The 19,225-nt window shown below is 59.7% G+C and overlaps 1 protein-coding gene across 6 annotated transcripts in view; it reads left to right on the forward strand.

The window, feature by feature from the left end:
• DOK7 (docking protein 7) overlaps positions 1 to 9,832 on the forward strand; it is a 29,377-nt gene extending 19,545 nt beyond the window's left edge. For 3 of the 6 annotated variants that reach the window (XM_084971361.1, XM_021100944.2, XM_021100945.2), the window contains 6 exons: positions 695 to 811; positions 1,422 to 2,146; positions 5,354 to 5,396; positions 8,563 to 8,691; positions 8,848 to 9,070; positions 9,216 to 9,832. In XM_084971361.1, the coding sequence (XP_084827487.1) occupies positions 695 to 811; positions 1,422 to 2,146; positions 5,354 to 5,396; positions 8,563 to 8,691; positions 8,848 to 8,984 (1,151 nt within the window). In that variant the 3' untranslated portion in view covers positions 8,985 to 9,070; positions 9,216 to 9,832. Of the gene's footprint in view, positions 1 to 694; positions 812 to 1,421; positions 2,899 to 5,353; positions 5,397 to 8,562; positions 9,071 to 9,215 lie in introns of those variants that run through there. The other 3 variants (XM_084971358.1, XM_084971359.1, XM_084971360.1) reach the window with 3 other exon arrangements.
• The last annotated feature ends 9,393 nt before the right edge of the window (positions 9,833 to 19,225 follow it).

Below are 19,225 nucleotides of genomic sequence, written 5' to 3' on the forward strand. Positions count from 1 at the left end.
CTGGCGGGGCTCTGCCCTCCGAGTCTCGTCGGGCTCACATTAAAGCACGTGATCACGGGGGACCCTAGATGTGGCCTCCACTGGGTCTGCAGCCTCAACGCTCTAGGATTTTGGACTGTCTTCTCTGTCTGAGCGCTGCTTGGCCAGACCCACGTGGACACCAGGCCCAGAGGCAGGACCCACCTGACTGGGCAGAGCCAGGAGGGGATGGGGGATTGGGGTCCACCTGGCCCCGAGCATGCCCTGTGCACGCCCATCTTGGTCCCACGAGCACTGGGGTGCACGGTCTCTGCACCCGCGTTCTGCAAACATGGATGTTTACGGAGAGCATGTGGTGGAGCCGCGAGTCTGTCCACCTCTAGCATCTCTTTGCCTCGCTCTTGCAGCAGGAGGGTGTGCCTGGTGTCCTGAGTCCTGCAGGGACCGTCCACTTTGGGGCAGGGGACAACGGCTGGTGGTTGGGGTGCTGTCCTTGGGCACAGGTCACAGGGTAGTGTCTGGGGGACGGGTGGCTTGGGCACCCTAAGAGTGGTGTCCAGGGGCTGGGGTGCTGGCATGGGGGGCAGCTGGGGCTCCCAGGGGCTCTGTCCTGGCGTTGGGGCTGGACCGGGGTCCACATGGTCCTGACAATGCTGGGCTCACCGTGCTGTCCCGAGCAGTGGCTGCCTCCTCTCTGACGCTCCCTCTGCCACAGACCCAAGCCCCGGGGCGCCCACCGTGGAGGAGCGCGTGGCCCAGGAGGCCCTGGAAACCCTGCAGCTGGAGAAGCGGCTCAGCCTCCTCTCCCACCCCGGCCGGCCGGGCAGTGGAGGTAGGGCCAGGCCTGGGCTGTGAGGGTGGGGCAGCAGCCCTGGGGCCGAGGCCGCCCCTTTACGCCAAGCTCCAAGCTCTGGTTCATTTATTCATTCCCTCAATGGATCAACCAGAAGCGTGGTGCTGGGTTGGAATTCTTGCCCACCCACTGGCGGTGTGGCCGCATGAGGCTGTGGCTGCCACATCTGCGTCCAGACAGAAGGCCCAAGGGTGCTGGCTGCTGGGAGCAGAGGCCCCTCGGCTGCTGCAGTTCACTGGGGGATGGACGGATGGAAAGGGCTGGCAGCCCCCTCGAGGGGATGCGAGGCTGTGGTGGGGGAGGGGATGGGAGGGCCGGCGCTGGGGTCTCCTGGGCCAGAGCCAGGTCTCTGTGGGCCTTCTGTCCTCTGATTGTGGCCAGTCCCACCTATGGGTGCACAGTGGGGACTGGTGATGCTGGGTGTGGGGTCCGGGGAGGGGTGGGTGAGCCGTCACAGGATGGTGGCTGGAGACAAGTGAGTGCGGGCCCTCAGCAGGGTGGGGCACAGGGAGTGGGGACGAGATGTCAGCTCCCGCGAGGCCCCCCAGCCCTCCCCGAGCCCACCTGACCCCCCCGGCTCTCTGCTTAGGGGACGACCGCAGCCGGTCCAGCTCGTCGTCGGAGGCCAGCCACTCGGACGTCAGCGCAGGCAGCCGGCTCACGCCGTGGCCAGAGCAGTCCTCATCCTTGGCCGGCACGTCGCAGGAGGGGCTGGGGCTGGTGGCCGCCCAGGCCCCCGGGGAGGCCGCGCTGGGCGCCTCGAGGCCGCCCCCCAAGCCGCTGCGGCCGCGGCAGCTGCAGGAGGTCGGCCGCCAGAGCTCGTCGGACAGCGGCATCGCCACGGGCAGCCACTCCTCCTACTCGGGCAGCTTCTCCTCCTGCGCTGGCAGCAGCCTGGACGTGTGGCGCACCGCTGAGGAGTTCGGCTCCCTGCTCAGCCTGCCGGCGGGGGCGCCTGAGCCCAGCCTGTGCGCCTGCCCCCCCGGGGCGGCCGAGTACCAGGTGCCCACAGCCCTGCGGCCTCACTACGACACGCCCCGCAGCCTACGCCAGGCCCCCAGGGACCAGCCCCCGGCCGGGCAGGGTGGCCCTGACGGCAGTGACCGGGCCGCCGGGGACTCGGGAGGCCAGCCGTCGGCGGGGGGTCTCTCCGGCTGGCTGGGCGAGAGACGGCGGGGACAGGCGACAGAGACCCTGGTCGGCGAAGCTGCGCTGCCCAGCCCGGCCCCCAGCGAGCACTGGGAAGTGGGCGCCCCCCACGCCGGGCCCACTGCGGCCTTCTTTTCCGCGTGTCCGGTCTGTGGAGGACTGAAGGTAAAGCCCCCTCCCTGAGGGCGCCCAGCGGGTGCCCTCGGGGCTGCCTCGTGCTCAGCGGGGGCGGGCGGAGCTGAGACTAACCTCCCTGGGTCACCTTGTCACATCGTGTGTCTACCGGGCTCCACCTGCTGGCCCCTCGCCTCCTTCCCAAAGCAGCACTGCAGGTGGCCCGTCCTGGGGAGGGAACAGGGGCTCAGGAGCCCGGGCACCAATGGAGTCTGGCCCTCGGACCCCGCACACTCACCCACACCAGCCTCTTCCTGGACCCCAGCGCTCCAGGGGCGTGGAGCGGGCGGGGCAGGGGCAGCTTGCGGGGAAGCCTTGTGAAACCACGGGCAGCGGGCGCTCCCCTCCGCCCTCCGGCTGAGCCGAGGCTGGTGGTCAGGACCAGGGGCTGCCAGGGCCCTGCCACCCCTCGGCATTCACGGCCCCAGGCCCGGCCCGTGGGTCACCCCGGGTCACCCCAGGGCGCCGGGCTCTTTGAGGTCGGCCTGCCCGCCTGCATGGGTTGCGGCTGCGTGGCCTGGTGTGCACACTGGCTCTGCGGTGCCCGACACGCCCGGGGAAGGCAAGGCCCGTGTCCGCACCCGACCTGGCCGGGGCCGGCTTCGTCCCGCGCAGCTCACCTGTCAATGTTTCGCTTTGTACCTTCACTGTTGGCTGGAGACGTTTGCTGCTCTTCCACATTTTTAAAACCTGACACTGTTTGTAATACATTCTTAGACTGGAAATAAAATCGTTTTTTCTTATCGGCTTGTCCTGTTCCATGTGGCCACGCCCTCCACCTCCCGCCCTGGCCCTGGGGCCTTTAAGTGTCTCTGAAACTCAGGGGCCCAGCCTCCCTTGGCCTGTGGGTCCCTGAGAGACGGGCCTTGCCTGTCTAGTCAGCATTAAGCCTGTACACGCCGGAGGTGTGACCAAGGAGCGTTGCCTCAGGCAGCCCAGGGGGGGTGTGATATGTGTGCCCGCGTGTGACGTGTGCACAGGAGTGCACTCATTTGCATGTGTGTGTACTGTGTGTGAACTGCGCACATGTGTGGCATGCAGTGTGCGTGCATGCGCGTTGCATGCGTGCGGAGCGTGTACGTGCATGCATGTGCCTTTGCGGGTGGCATGTTCATGTCTTGTGTGCACGTGAGCGTGTCGCATGTGTGGTGTGATGTATGCCTTTGTGCTGGGGGTGTGTGCCTGCGCTCGAGTGTGGTGTGTGTGACGTGTGTGCACATGGGCGGCGTGCTCCTGTGTTCCCCGGAGACCTCAGTGGTCCCTCGGGCAGGCGGGGGCTCCTTGCATCCGGGCGAAGGTGGACACTACCCTTCCTGGGCCAGTGAGGGTCCCGGCTCCGAGCCTGGAGCGTGTCTCATCCCCAGTCCCCCCACGGGGACAGCAGAGCTGCAGGGACCCCCATCTTTGTCCCTCTGCACTTCCCGCGGCCACGTCCTACCCCACCTCCCCCAGTTCCTCCTTCTTCACCACCTACTGGGCAGCCGGAAGGACACTGAAGTTCAGGGCTTCTGGCTGGGCTCCTGCAACATTGCAGGGGGGGAAAGGCAGGCTGGGGGGCTGAGCTGCCCCCCACCCCCAGCTGGGTGGCCCCCAAGCAAGTCACTACCCCGGCCCAAGCCTTTTCCATAGATGGCACCACTGTCCCTACCTGCCTGGCCCCCAGGGGTCTAGTGAGACAGTGCTTAGTGGGTGTCTGTCAGCCGCACACACTGTCACTGTCGCCTCCCCAGACGGACCCGCAAGCAGAAGAGAGGCTGGAGCTGCTGGTGCCATGGGCTTAGGGTGGCACTGGAAGGCCGGATCCTCCAGGCTTGGCCCTCCCGCGCTCCCACGGGCCCCCTGCCCGCATCTGCCATCCCTCCCCCAGATCAGGTGCGGCCAGGGAGGGCTGGGAGCTGGGCACTCTGCCTGGCCCGGCCCCGTGTGGGTGTCCTGGCTGTGAACTCTTGTCTCCTTGATTGAGGTGGGTGGCTGGGTTTCAGGGAAGGGCCGTGGGGGAGGTGGGGGCTCGGGCCAGGTTGGAGGGTGCAGGCCCTGGGCTGGAGGAGGTGAGGCCTAGAGCCTGTTGGCCTGAGTGCCCCCCACCAGGAGGGAGGAACGTCTATGGGAGTGGCCACTGCCCGCCACGGCCCTCTGGGGGCCATTGCCAGTGAGGGTGGCGCAGCCGCCCCCCTCGGCCACAGCAGCGCAGGGGATGGGGTGGGGCAGGGACCCCTCACCTGGTGGGGTGGAATGGGGGCGCTAGGGCAGCCCCGCCCACAGGAAGCTTCCGCCTTCGCCCTCTCTCCTCCCTGAGCCCCCAGGGGCACCTCGTGCTCCCGGCTGGGGTGGGAACACCATGAGAGTCTCCAGCTTGCACCTGCCTCAGCAGCCCCGGGACCACCAGGGTGGGATGGGTGGGAGGGGCCTCTCAGGCGCCTGGAGCTTCCTGCCAAGTGTCAGGACTGGGGTAACCAGAGAGCCCCCCTCACCTCCCCGGGGGCCACATGCACCCACCTGTCCCCTCCTGGTCCTGGGCCCAGGCAGGGGGATGGTACGGTCTGTGTTTGCTCATGTTCCACGCATGGCGCCGGGGTGTTGTGTCCTGAATTTAGGCAGCACCTTTGCCCTCCCGGGGAGTGGCCGGGCTTCTGCTCCCCAATTCCAACCTGCCGCGCCCTGCGGGGCACCACTGCTGGGCTAGCCTGGCGGGACCCATCTCCAACTGGGTTTGGGACATGGAGGCCTGGGTGGTGGTGCCACTGTCCCTCCCTCCCCATCTGCCAGCCATCCCTGCACTCAGCTCTGAGGCCACCAAACCCCTTTCTCCTCTGGGTCGCTCTGCACCACCGACCGGGCACCCCATAGTGGCCAGAGGGCCTTGACTCATCTAACGGGGCCCCCAGGAGGGGCTCAAGTGGGGTGCCTGCTTAGAGCAGGCCCCAGGGTGCAGGGCCAGGGGTTGAGGTGACAGCCCCCGTGTACCTGACCACAGGCGGCAGGTGTGACGCAGCGTGTGGCTGTGAGGCAGCAAGGCTGCAGATTCGGCCTGGGGGCCTGAGCGGCTGACGCCCCGTCCCGAACGGGTTTGTGGGTGGCAGGGGCCTCTGGGCATGAGGCAGGGTCCCTGGCTGGTCACCCCAGCAGCTGGCCCTGTGTCGCTCCCGGCTGGAAGCCCGAGCTGCACAGACAGTCTGACTCGTGTTCTTCTCGGTCTAGGGGGCTGCCGCCTCACCCCCCGGAGTTCCCGTGACGCTCTCAGGTAGGCCTCGCCTTTGGAACCAGCTCCATGGCCTTGGCACAAGGAGAGTGGGCCGCAGTGGCTGCTGTTCCAGCCCAACCAGAACGTCTGTACCAGACAGGACAGTGGGGGGCCAGTCAGGGAAGGGTGATGATGGGAGAGGGGTGACAGTGGACAGCAGGGCAGCAGTGGGCAGCTGGGGTGAGCCCTGGCGGGGGGTGGTGAGTGGGGGGTGGGGGTGGGGAGGGGCAGGGCAGCGAGTTGAGGACAGGGTGGCCGAGCCTGTCAGCCTGCCTGGAATGGCTCATGGGCAGAGCGGGCAGGGCTAGGTTGGTCTGGAGCCCCAGTCTTTAAGAGGGAGATTAGTTTTCAAGGTGACAGGGAACAGAGGGCAGTTATGGTCAGGGGACCCGGGAATAGGCAGGGGCATTGGTGACCGTGGTGGGTCACCCTGGTGGGTGGAGGCCCAGGACAGGGGGCAAAGGGGAGATGGCTGGACACTGGCTATGATCCAGGTCTGGGAGGTTGGCAGAGGCTGAAAGTCGGGGAGGGTGGCCTCGGGGTGGCTGGAAGTTGGGGTCTCTGCCTCATTTCCTGGGTGGAGTAGGAATATCTAACGAGCTGAGATATTTTCATCTCCTCTTCAAAGGCACATGGCACCTGTTTGGGCATAGGCCCGACCAGAATGGAGAGGGCAGGGGCTGGGCAAGGTGGTGGGCAGGCAGAGTCACACAGGGGCCACAGGAAGCCCCAGCCAGGATGGGGGCCTCGAGGCCCATTCCCTGACGACACCAGCAGGGGGCAGCCTGCCCAGAGGAGCGTGTGCCCTGGGGCGTCAGATCTGCTGGAGGACAAGTTTTTCCTCTGAGGCGGGGGCTTGGGGGAGGAGGGGCCCCAGGTCTGGGGGGAGCAGAGCTGAATCGGACCCAGACAGTATGGCCAGAGCCAGGGTGATGGGTGGGGCGCCCCAGCTGGTTGAGCCGGGCCTGCTGCCCAGCCAGGGAGAGGCCATGGCAGAGCCCTCCTGACCTCTGCTTGGCCAGCGGGAACTCGAGGCAGCTTCTGAGATGCTGACCAAAAGCTCAGACTGGGAGTTCCCACTGTGGCTCAGCGGGGTAAGAATCCAACATAGTATCCATGAGGATGTGGGTTTGATCCCTGGCCTCGCTCGGTGGGTGAAGGATCTGGCATTCCTTTTTTTTTTTTTTTTTTTTTTAATTACTCAAATGAATTGATCACGTCTGTAGTTGTATAATGATCATCACAATCTGATTTCACAGGATTTCCGTCCCACAGCCCAAGCACATCCCCCCACCCCCCAAACGGTCTCCTCCGGAGACCATAAGTTTTTCAATGTCTGTGAGTCAGCATCTGTTCTGCAAAGAAGTTCCGTCTGTCCTGTTTTCAGATTCCACATGTCAGTGAAAGCACTTGATGTTGGTGTCTCATTGTATAGCTGACCTCACTTAGCATGATAGTTTCTAGGTCCATCCATGTTGCTAAAAATGCTGGTATTTCGTTCTTTTTGATGGCTGAGTAATATTCCATCGTGTGTATGTACCACATCTTCTGGATCCACTCCTCTGTTGATGGACATTTAGGTTGTTTCCATGTCTTGGCTATTGTAAATAGTGCTGCAACGAACATTGGAGTACATGTGTCTTTTCGAGTCATGGTTTTCTCTGGATAGATGCCCAGGAGTGGGATTGCTGAATCAAATGGTAGTTCTATGTTTAGTTTTCTGAGGACTCTCCATACTGCTTTCCACAGTGGTTGCACCAATTTGCAATCCCACCAACAGTGTACTAGGGTTCCTTGTTCTCCACACCCGCTCCAGCACTTACTGTTTGTAGACTTTTGGATGCTGGCCATTCTGGCTGGTGTCAGGTGGTGCCTCATCGTGGTTTTGCTGTGCATCTCTCTAATCATGAGTGACGCTGAGCATCTTTTCACGGGAGGATCTGGCCTTCCTATGAGCTGCGGTGTGGATGGCAGACGTGGCTCGGATGCTGCGTTGCTGTGGCCGTGGTGTAGGCCGGCAGATGCAGCTCTGAGTCACTCTCCAGCCTGGGAACCAACGTATGCCTTGGGTGTGACCCTAAAAAGACCAGAAAGAAAGAAAAGAAGGCCCACCTGAAGGGTGGGGCAGGCTATTGGAGGTGAAGGTTGGAGGTGCTGGGGAGCCGGGGGGAGCCAGGGCAGCGGAGGGCCCACCAGGGGGACACCCTCCCCACACAGGCGCTGCTAGAGGCCAAGGGGGCCCAGTGGCCTTCCCGTGCCGCTGGTGACCCTGGAGAGGCTGGGCCGCCCAGAACCTTCCTCCCTGTCCTGCTTCCACTGTGGAAAACACGCACCCAGCCTTAAACCCAGCTGTGGCGTGGCGTGTCTGCATGACCTCAGGTCCAGCTCAGGCCTCCTTCCTAGACCCCCTCAGACCCAGCGCTGGGGCGAGACGGGGGCTGGCTCTCTGCAGGGCCCCCACCCCCTGTGCCCCAGCAGCTGGGACCCTGTGCCTGGACTGCAGGGCTCCTGGGCTGGGTGGGGGTGGGGGGGCACTCTGGGTCTCCACTCCTTCCTGCCACGCCTGGCTCACGGCCCGGTGGTGTTTGCTGGGTGAAATCATCGACTCCTAGGAAAGGGGGGGCAAGGGGGGGCAGTTTCTCGGACGATGGAGGGGACTTGAAGTACTGGGGCCACCCTGGAGGAGGTGTCGCTGTGGGTGGACGTGCGGGCCTGGGCTCAGGGAATGATGCCCTGTGGGGACTCACGGCCCAGAGAGGGTCCCTGAAGCCTGGAGCAGGTGGGGTGACCTATGAGGACACCGAGGGGGAGGGCCTGGAATGGGCAGGGCCAGAGTGTCCTGCCTGGGAGGAGGGAGTGGCCGGAGGGGACGGTGGAGGGTGGGGGCTGGGGCAGAAGGGTGTGACTGCTTTAGTCCAGCGGGCCACAGGGGGCATCTGCGGTCAGCCGGTGAGCGGGCAGAGGCATGTGCTGCGGGGGCAGAGGGGATGGGGTGGGGTGGGCAAAGATGGTTCAGGAAAGTGGGGTGTTGGGGAGGCCCCCCAGGTCCTGGAAAGGTGCAGGGTGGGACATGTGGGGTGGGGGCAGGGATCTCTTTCTCGAACATTCTAGGGGGTCTGCTCAGCCCTGGGCCACTCCCCGGGGCCTCACAGCCCTCTCCCCACAGGAGCCCCGGGGCCCGAGAGGCCCCGCACTGAGACGCCCACTTATGTGAATGTGCCCGCCAGCCCCTCCTCCCAGAAGCAGCAGCACTACCTGGGCCTGAGACTCCCGGAGGCCAGCGCGGTCATCCGAGGTGGGTGTGCGGTGGCGGGTCCTGGGCCGGGGCGCCTCATCACCCCGTCTTTCCTCGCAGTGAAGCTCGGGCTCTGGCCCTGGGGGGATGGGAGCTGCCCGCTGCCACCTTGCCCAGGCGGGCGCGGTGCCCGCAGGCTCACCCCGCTGCTCGCAGGGGCCGGCGCCTCCTGCTACGCGCAGATCGACGTCACGGCCACCGAGGCGGCCCACAGGGCGGGGGCCCAGCACGCGCTGACCCGGGAGGAGCGGCTGCCGGCGCTGGAGCAGCGGCGGAAGGGGGCCCCGCGGTGAGGTGCTGGCTGCACCTGCACGGCCCGAGGGAGCGGCCCACGCGCGGCATCTCTGCTGCCTCCCGGCGGTCAGGCTCCCAGCTGAGGGTGGGTGTGCTGCCTGGGCCCTGGGTTGGGGTGGGGGGGCGGTGTGGACCTTTCTGGGTTCCTGTCCCCCCGCCTGGCCCTCTTGCCATGCAGGTCCCTGGTACCCAGAGCCTGCCCCTCCTCTAACGCCTGCTCTGGCCCCCAGGCTGGTGGGAGATGTCACCTGGACAGGTGACAGGCGGCTCCAGGTGGACCTGAGGCAGCGTCTTGGTACCTGGAGAGCAGTTTCCAGTCCTGGGATGCGACCTGCCTTCCCTTCCCTGGAGATGGTGGCACCCAGGAGGACGACGATGTGTCCCAGAGAAACGTGCACGTCCCCATCCACACGGGCCGGCCAGCCCCACCACAGGCCCCCTGCAGGGCCCCCTGTCCCCTGGTGGTCACCCCTGCCCTGCGCCCGGATGTAGTGGCCCTCGCGCTTGGCTGACTGCCTGCCCCTGGGGCCCATGCAGTCAGTCCTGTAAATGGTTTAAAGTCGCTCGATCCAGGAGTTCCCGTCGTGGTGCAGTGGTTAACAAATTTGACTAGGAACCATGAAGTTGAGGGTTCGATCCCTGGCCTTGCTCAGTGGGCTAAGGATCCGGCGTTGCCGTGAGCTGTGGTGTAGGTCGCAGACGTGGCTCAGATCTGGCACTACTGTGGCTCTGGCATAGGCTGGTGGCTACCGCTCCGATTGGACCCCTAGCCTGGGAACCTCCATATGCCGCGAGAGCGGCCCTAGAAAAGGCAAAAAGACCAAAAAAAAAAAAAAAAAAAAAAAAAGTCGCTCGATCCATTGTCAACACCGCGTCATTCCCTGAGGGGGAGGCAGGCGTGCCGTGTGCAGCGGACACACGGAGGGACCCCTGGGGGGCCGGGGGTGGTTTCCCTCATGGCCTTGGGGGTCGTGTGGCACTTCCGTCAGCGAGCAGGAGTGGGGGGCAGCGTCCCGGCTCCTCTGGCCCCTCCGGTCCGGATGCCGGGGAGTTGCTGGAGTTGGTGGTGGGCTTCCTCCTGGCTGGGCCCCTGGGACAGGAGCACGAAGGCCAGGCTGGACCCTCTACCCCGGTCTTGGAGATGACAGGCCCTGGCCGGGCTCCAACCACGGCCCACGCAGACCTGCCCCCTCCTCACTTCCCACTGTGATGGCACCCAGGACCCAACGGGCTGTGGTGGGCCTCCCAGCAGGGAGCCCAAGGGGCTGGCACCACATGACTCCCAGGGGAGGTCCCTCAGGTTTGGTGGGGCCAGAACTCCAGTCCCGCACCCCAGCCCGTGGGTCCCCAGTGGGACGCAAAGGCCCTAGGGCTGCTCCGCTGAGAGGGGGTTGTCACACGCCCTGGACCAGCCTCTGGGGGGTAGGCTTCCCTTTGCAGGTGCATGTGGGGCAAAGCACAGCCAGTGCCCTACAGTCTGGGGCTCCAGCTGTGTCAGGGTTCCTTTGGGTGTGAGGGGGCCCAGCTCGGGCACCACCAACTCGGGAACAGGCGTCCAGGGTCCCGGGCCTTCGCAGTGACCCGAAGTGGCTGGGGCTGGGTTCTCCCACTTTCAAAATAGGATGAAACTGCTGCTTCCGTGAAGGGGACGCGGGTTGTGCATGGTGGGGCAGCCAGGAAGGGTCCCCGTGTCCCCGCCAGGAGCAGCCACCTGGAGGCCTCTGTCCTGCATGTGGGCAGCCAGGCCTGGCCCAGGCCACCACGAGAGGGTGCGGGGGGAGCGGATGCTTGGGGAGTCAGAGAGGCTTTGTGGTGACGTGGGATGGCCGCCCTCCAGCCCTCGAGGCTCAAGGGGCTGGGGCCCAGCCAGTTGGGGTGGCCACATGGACAAAGTGGGGACCAGAAAAATGCCTGCTCTTCCTCCAGAGCTGTGAAGGGCGGCTGGCCAGCACTCAGGGGCTGAGTCCACTGGGGTCACCTCTGCAAAGCTGTTGCAGCCACCGGGGGTGAGGCACACGGGCCCCTGTGTGGCTGTGGAAGGTCTCAGGGACCCGGGACCCCCAACTCAAGCCCAGGAAGAGCTCCGGGCCTCTGAGAGGGAAAGGGGCCCACAGCCTGAACCCTCCTCTGGCCTGATCTGGGCCAAGGGAGACAGCAGGGCACTGGACCCCGACCTGGCAGCGAAGCCCGGAGACTGGGGGAGGCCCGGGCGGGGGCGGGGGGCTCCAATGCTGGGCTGGGTTTAGGGTCTTAATTCTGGACTATCAACGTCAGACAGACACCCGATGTCTCACTAAGTCCAGTTCACACCCATCACCTGGGAGCGAGAGAGCTTCTCCTTCCCGAGTCTGAAGACCAGCTCTCCGTCAGCTCTCACACCCGCTGCGGTACTGCGAGCTCGTCGCCAGGCTGCACAGGACAGCTGGCGACATTGCTTAAGGCTGCAAGTTTGTGCCCTTTGACCTTCGACCCACTGTCACTCCCCGCCCTCAACCTCCGACGACCACACCTCCGTTCTCCGAGTCAGCCCAGGTTGTTTGTTTGTTTAAGATTCCATGTGGAGGTGAGATCCCTTGTCTCTTTTTGGCTGTGCCTGCAGCAGAAACTCCCGGGCCGGGATCAAACCCACGCCACAGCAGTGACGAGGCCAGGTCCTTAAGCTGCTGCGTCGCCAGAGGACTCCATACATTTGTCTTTCTGCCTGATTTCACTTAGCATAATGCCCTCGCGCTACACCCACGCTGTCACAAACGGCAGGGTTTCTTTTTTCACAGCTGAGCCTAAGCGTATTCTACCGAGAACACGTGCCACGCCTTCGTCCAGTCACCCATCGATGGCCGCTGAGGTTGCTTCCAAGTCTTGGCGACTGTAACTAATGCTGCAGTGAACACAGGGATGCATGCATCCTTTTGAATTAGTGTTTTCATTTTCTTTGGAGAAATACCCAAACGTGGAAATGCTGGAACACACGGTAGTTTTATTTTTATTTATTTTGCTTTTTAGGGCTACGCCTGCAGCACATGGAGGTTCCCAGGCTAAGGGCTGAATTGGAGCTTCAGCAAAGTGGGATCCTTAACCCATCGAGCGAGGCCAGGGATCGAACCCACATCCCTATGGATACTAGTCGGGTCCATTACCACTGGGCTGCAAGGGGCACGCCGACGGCTTTATTTTCAGTGTTTTGAGGCGTCTCCAGTTTTCCACAGTGGCAGCGCCAGTTTACATCCATCAACAGTGCACCAGGCGCTTTGCCATGTCCCCACACGTGTCCTCTGCTGCCTTTTGGGTAATGGCCATTCTGACGGGTGAGGTTGCCTTTCCCGGATAATTAGAGATGCTGAGCATCTTTTCATGTACCCGCTGGCCATCTGTAGGTCTTCCATGGAAAAATGTCTATTTGGGTCCTTTGCCCGTTTTTCATTGGGAATCATTTGTTTCTTTCGCTAGGAAGCTCTCGGTTCCTTGCATATGGTGGACATCAGCCCCCAGTCAGATGTGCGGTTTGCAAATACTCCCTCCCGTTCTGCAGGCGCCTTTAATCTCGCGGGTCTCCCGTGCTGCCAGGAGCTTTCTGGTTGGATGCGGGCGCACTAGTTTACGTCTGCTTCCGTTGCCTTGGCTTTGGGCATCGGGTCCAAAACACCATCAGCACCTGTGTCGAGGAGCTTGCTTCCTGCCTGTGTTCTCTTCGAGGACTTTTATAGTTTCAGGCCTTATCTTCTGTACTCCATTTTGCGTTGGTTTTGTCTATGGTGTAGGGCAGAGGTCTAGTTTTCTTCTTCTGCCTGCAGCTGTCCAGCTGACTGAAGGGCCTGCCCTGCCCTGTGCCCTCGCCTCCTCTGCTGTGCTTTAACCAACCGTGTGAGTGTGGGTTTCCTTCCAGGCTCTCTACTCTGTTCCACTCATCTATGGGTCTGTTTTTGGCCAGGACCATCATACTTGCTGCTTTGATGAGTGTAGGTTTGTAACAGTTTGAAACCAGCTTTGTTCTGTCTTCAAGATTGCTTTGACAACTTGGGGTCTCTTGTGGTTCCATAAAAACTTTGGGCTTGCTTCCTCTGTTTCTGTGAAGAATGTCACTGGGGTTTTAGGGGAACTGCTTCGGGCAGCCTGGCCATTTTAACATCAATTCTTTCGATCCATGAGCATGGAATATCCATTTATTTGGGTCTTCTTCAGTTTCTTTCATCAATGTCAAGAGTTTTCAGTGTAGTTTTTTTACCTCCTTGGTTAAATTTACTCCTAGGTATTTTATTCTTTTTGGTGCAGTTATAAACGGGACTGTTAGTTTCTCTGACAGTTTATTTTCAGTGTACAGAAAAACAATATATATATAATATGTAAATTTCTGTATATTCGTCCTGTGTCCTGCAACTTTACTGAGCTCACTTATTAGTTCTAACAGGTTTTGGATAGTCTTTATTTTTTTTTGGTGGAGTATATATAATGTTATCTGCAAGAAGTGACAATTTTACTTCTTCCTTTCCAATTTGGCTTGCTTCTCTTTTTCGTGCCTTACTGCTCTGGCTAGGATTTCCAATATGATGTTTTTTGACTTGTTTTGTTTAGCTGCACCCACAGCACATGGAAGTTCCTGGGCCAAGGACTGAATCAAGCCTCAGATACAACCTATGCCACAGCTGCAGCAACACCGGTTCCTTGAACCCATGACGCCAGGCTGGGGATTGAACCTGCACCTGCAGCTACCTGAGCTGCTGCAGATTCTAAACCCACTGTGCTACAGTGGGAACTCCTCCAATAGAACATTGAATCGAAGTGGTGAGAGTGGACATCCTTGTCTTGTTCTGATTTTAGAGGAAAGCTTTCAGCTTTTCACCATTGAGTATGTTAGCTGTGGGCTTGTACTATATGGCCTATATTATGCTGAAGGCACTTTACCTTGAAAAAAAAATTAGAACAGCTGCCTATCAAGAGGGACCCGGTTAAGGCACCTGGAGCAGTCCCACGTGCACCATGTGCCCAGACGGGAGGCCCTGAGAGACACCCAGGGAAGGCAAGTGAGGTGGATGGGGGCAGTGGGGGCTTTCTGCTCACTCACACGTGTGCATGTGCACGGAGATGCTTGGGAGGGGCCCGGGAGGGGGTCCCACGGCTTGTCTCTGGGGAGGGGGTCTGCAGGGAGGAGGGGGGTTTCCCTGTGACTCAGACGCACAGGCTGGAATCAAGAGTGGTAGGCACACTCCTGCCCCACCGCCAAGTCTTGTACATCCCCAGACGAGGGATCGAACCTGAGCCACAGCAGCAACCTGAGCTGCTACAGGGACAATACCAGGTCCTTAACCTGCTGCATCACAAGGGAACTCACATTTTACTTTAATGGTACATTTTGATGAAAAGTTTCCAACACTTGTCTTTCAAATATCAGAGTTTTTGCAGCTTAAGAAATCTTGGTTGTGAGTTCCCATCGTGGTGCAGCAGAAACGAATCCGACTAGGAACCATAAGGTGGCGGGTTTGATCCCTGGCCTCACTCAGTGGGTTAAGGATCTGGTGTTCCCGTGAGCTGTGGTGTAGGTCGCAGATGTGGCTTGGATCTGGTGTTGCTGCGGCTGTGGTGTAGGCCGGCAGCTGTAGCTCCAATTAGACCCCTTGCCTGGGAACCTCCATATGGCATGGATGCGGCCCTAAAAAGCAAAAAAAAAAAAAAAAAAAAAGAATCTTGGCCTGTCCTCTGGTCAGAAAGATTCCTCTTTTCTTCCAGAAGCTTTACAATTTCAGTTTTCATATTCAGGCCTATGAACCACCTTCAATTAAGTTTCGTGCGTGGTATGAGGTCAATGCCACCCACCCGCCCCCCAACCCCAAACAAGCTGCTTCAACTCTGCTTACTGGAGGGACGCCCTTTCCTCAGTCTAGAGGAATCTGCCTTTTCTGCAGAATCTGGAGCTTCTACTCGGTTCTTCAATCTGTTAGGTGATTCCATTTCCCCCTCCCTGTTCCTTCAAGAGGTTTCTGGGGCTGTCTTTTATTTGTAAACAGTAAGCCTGGTGGTTCTGCAGCCCGTCTCTGGTTGCTGATAACCTTTTCTGGTCTGTCTGCTGTTGCCTCTGCTCTTCCTCCTGAGCCCTGCTGTCTTCTGCGGCTGGTGACTTCCTGCTCCACGTTGGTCAAAGTTTGCTCTTGGTTTGAGAACCAGGACAAAGATAATTCCTTCTGGAGAGGGTTTTGTGTTGACTCTGCCAGGTGGGAACACCACCAATCCAGACCCACTTTGACCCTGGTCTGTGGGAGCAAGACGGGCAGGGGTAGGTTCCTCCCCTCTCTGGGCAGCTGGCCAGCCCTCCTTTCTTGGGAAGGGGGGGTTTTGTCCAGATTCACCCTGAGGGGATAACTCCTGGGGCTCAGGTTCACCCAGAGAGCCTCTCCCTTTGAGGCCTGACCTCCACCTGCCCTGAGGGTGGGCCCAGAACACACGCCAGGGGCCTGGATGGGGCAAGACGCCCAGGCTGAGAAGAGCGCCTGCCTTTCTGGTCCTGGTGGCCCCTGGATGCTGCCTTCACAGCTGTCAGATTTCCACTGCTTCTAAGCAAACCTCTTCAGCATGTACTACAGGACACTTACTTTCAGTGTGAGAATCTAGAAAACCCCGTCTCCATTAGTCGAATTGGAAATCCCTTTGTTCTTTTTTAAAACAAGTATTTACGGCTATAAATTTTCCTCAAAGTCATGCTCTAACCGCTCTCCCCACGTTTGGTTGTGCAGTATTTTCACTACCCTTCGATTCAGATTTTTGGACCTATGTATCTTTTTAAAGTTTCTAAATGTACTTATTTTCATTGTCTTTCTGTTACTGATTTCCTCCTGGACTGTGAATGAAGTCAAAGATCTGATCTGTGTCATCCTGCCCTCTTTTGAGAATTAGTGGCATTTACTTTGTGTCCTGGTCCTTAGTCAATTTTAAAAAGGTTCCACGTGTATTTGAGTAGAACCTGTTTTCTCTACTAGGAATACGTAGATCCAGCTTGTTAACTGTGTTGTCCATTCTTTTATATTCTTGATCTAAACTAGAACAAGGACAGCAAATTAAACAGGAGCATAAGAGCAGAAGTCAGTGAAAAGTTAAACGAACAGCAGAGAAAACCCGATAACCCCCAGAGCTGGTTCTGAGGGGAAATACCTCTACCATCCATAAAACCCTTAGCTAGGCTGCTGGGGCCGTGGAGGTGGGAGTTGCAAGAAAACACCAATTCCCAACAGCGGGATTGAAAAGGGGGAGTCTTGCTACAGATTCGACAAACTCTAAGAAGATAAAAAATAACTTTATGCCAGTTATTTTTGACAACTCACACAAAATTCCTTGATAAACATACCTTCAGAAAAGACACAAGAGGAGTTCCCATCGTGGCGCAGTGGACACGAATCCGACTAGGAACCATGAGGTTGCGTGTTCGGTTCCTGGCCTCACTCAGTGGGTTAAGGATCCAGCCTTGCTGTGAGCTGCAGACGCGGCTCGGATCTGGTGTGGCTGTGGTGCAGCTGTGGCTCTGATTCCACCCCTGGCCTGGGAACCTCCATATGCCACAAGTGTGGCCCTAAAAATACCAAAAAAAAAAAACAAAAAAAAACTAAACCAAAACAAAACCCCCAAAACCCCTAAAACACAAGAATTAGAAAAGCTAAAGAGCTTATCATCTATTTTAAAAACTGAATTCTGAATCCAAAATCTCAGCACCAGGACAACCCCCAGCCGGGATGCCCTAGCCCATAAATTCCATCTCATGTAAGAAGGAAATGATGGCGCTTCTCACAAACCACGGCAGGAAAGGGCGACGGGAACGTCTCCCAACTTGTCTGAGGTCAATTCCTCCTCCTCCTCCTCGTCTGAGGAGCAAAGGTGAACCACAGAGCAGTGCCGCTCAGGAAGACACCTGCAGAAGCACCTACCACGCATCAGCACACCTACCTGGTCCCACAGAAAAGCGACAAGCATCACGGCCCTCGGGGTTTACCCACGAGTGCAAGGAATTTCAGCGGATGAACGCCAACCTCCGGGCACCACAGAGACTCAACGGAGCAGCAGACCTCCATGGCCCTCCGCAGACGCTGGACAGTAGCTGACCGCAGTCAATACGCACTCATCAGACACTCAGCAGGCTAGGATGGACTCGCTCCAACCCATAAGAGCCCCATAAAAACTGCACAGGCAGCGTTAGACTTTATGAAAGAACCAACACGACCGGGAGCAAGATACGGGAAAGGAGCGCCCCTACGCCAGCACTGGCCATGTCGGCCCGGCCGGCGCGCAGCACCTGCAGGAGATGGCGTGTCTGTCACCCTGACAGATGACAGGACCGAGCATGCAGAACCAACACACGCGTTTAGGGTAGAGGATGTGAGAGCGTTACATGAGACAACTGGAAAATGAAATAAAAGCCTGCCGTTTGCGACAGCACAGAAGACCGGGTACCTTGGGGTAAATGTAATGAAACGCAGGAGGCCGCGTCTCGGAACCAGGCCACTGCTGCAGGCGACACGCCAGCCTTGCCGGACTCTGTCCTGGAGCCGCGTGCACCCCCAGGGGACACCTACCAACACCCGGAGGCTTTTCTGAACGCAGAGAAGTGGGTTTAAGACGTGTGCGGAAATGCACCAGACCTTTCACGGATCTGGAGAAAGAGCAAAGTGCCTACTGGTCGCAAGATGCCTGTTGAGCTGCCGTCGCAAGACCGAGGGCCGAGCGAGCGGACCCGCCTCTAGAAACAAACCCACGCCCGCAGCTTCGCTTAATATCGGACAAAGACCAAACCGATGGACAAGGGACAAGCCTGTGCTTCACACGGTGTAAGAACGGGGCCTGGTCCCCAGCCAGGGCCCCTCCACGACAGGGGCCCACTGCTGACGCAGCCAGCGACCCAGACGGAGACGCCCGCCGGGTGAAGAGACCAGACCTGCGGGGCCTATTCCGGCGCCTGAAATCTAAGGACGGGCACAAGCAGGGACACGGAGACGGCGCCTCTGGGTGAGGACGGCCTCCGGAGCCCAGAAAACACTGTCTTCCCTGGGGGAGAGGCCACCCAGGAAGAGAGCCCCCAGCATCACCAAACTGAACACTCAGGGCCTGTGCCTGGCCCTGTGCACACACTGCCCCAACAACCCCAAATGCAACACAAACGACCCTGTATCACACCACCAGCACGAGTGTCTGAGTTAAAATGGAACAGCCAGTCCTGGCCACCGCCTAGTCCTGTGCTGCCAGTAAAGCCAATGAGCCTCCCCCTTGGAAACCACTGGGAGCCACCTGCTGTGTCTGAGTGACGCACAGTAGGACCTGTCAGCATTACTCCCAGGAGTCTGAAAATATGCACACGCGTAAGCTTGGGCACACACACAAATGTTCACCACGGCCACTTCCAACTGACGTCATCATCCCAAACTGGAAAGAACTCAAGTGTACATTAAGAGCAGAATGGGTTAAAGATGGAGCAGGACATGCCACCAGTGGAATACTACACAGGCATGAAAAGGGACACGTTCCCACTGGATGTTGCTGCATCTCACCAACACATTGACTGAGCCAGACCCCAGGTCCCAAACACACATTCAGAAACCAAAACTACCTATGAAGTTCAAAGAGCGAAACCCAACCTATTAAAGGAGTGGTTTCTTAGTCCATTGAGGCCACCGCAACAGCAAGCCACAGACGAGGGACAGTTGTCTGCAGCTCCGGGGTTGAAGTTTGTGATCACACTGGGAGATCTGGTTGGTATCTGGTGGGGGCCAGCTTCCTGGTTCCTGCCATGTCCTCACACGGTGGAAGGGACAAGGGAGCCCGCTGGGGTCCCGCTCCCAAGGACACACTCTCAGGGCTGAATCATCCCAAAGCCCCCGCCTCCTGGTGCCACCACCTTGGGGACCTGAGAAAGCAGTCACCTGCAGAGAAGAGGATTGGGGGGGTCCTGGGGACCCTGGACCCCTGCCCTTCCTGAGTTGGTGTGGACCCGCAGCCCCTGCGCGGACAGCACAGAGCCGTGGGCACGTGTCCTTCAAAGCGATGGCTGAGAAGCCACGAGGCAGTCACTGCCCGACTGGGGCCTCTGCCTCACCCACGTCCTCCAGGGCCGGAGGGACACCTGCAGCAAAGCCCCCGTGTTTCTCCTGCTTCTGTTGGGAGTGGCTTCCCTCGGGGCGGTCGGCTCCTCAGACAGTAACTGTGTCAGGGTCCTCATCTGTCTGCCTCGGTCCCGGGCCCACCCCCCGCTACGCACACACACAGGGCACCC

Source organism: Sus scrofa, chromosome 8 (genome assembly GCF_054392235.1).
Source record: "Sus scrofa isolate SSC_HxYL_T2T_F1_AM1 chromosome 8, Sscrofa_HxYL_maternal_Yorkshire_Landrace_v2.0, whole genome shotgun sequence".
NCBI classification, from domain to species: domain Eukaryota; kingdom Metazoa; phylum Chordata; class Mammalia; order Artiodactyla; family Suidae; genus Sus; species Sus scrofa.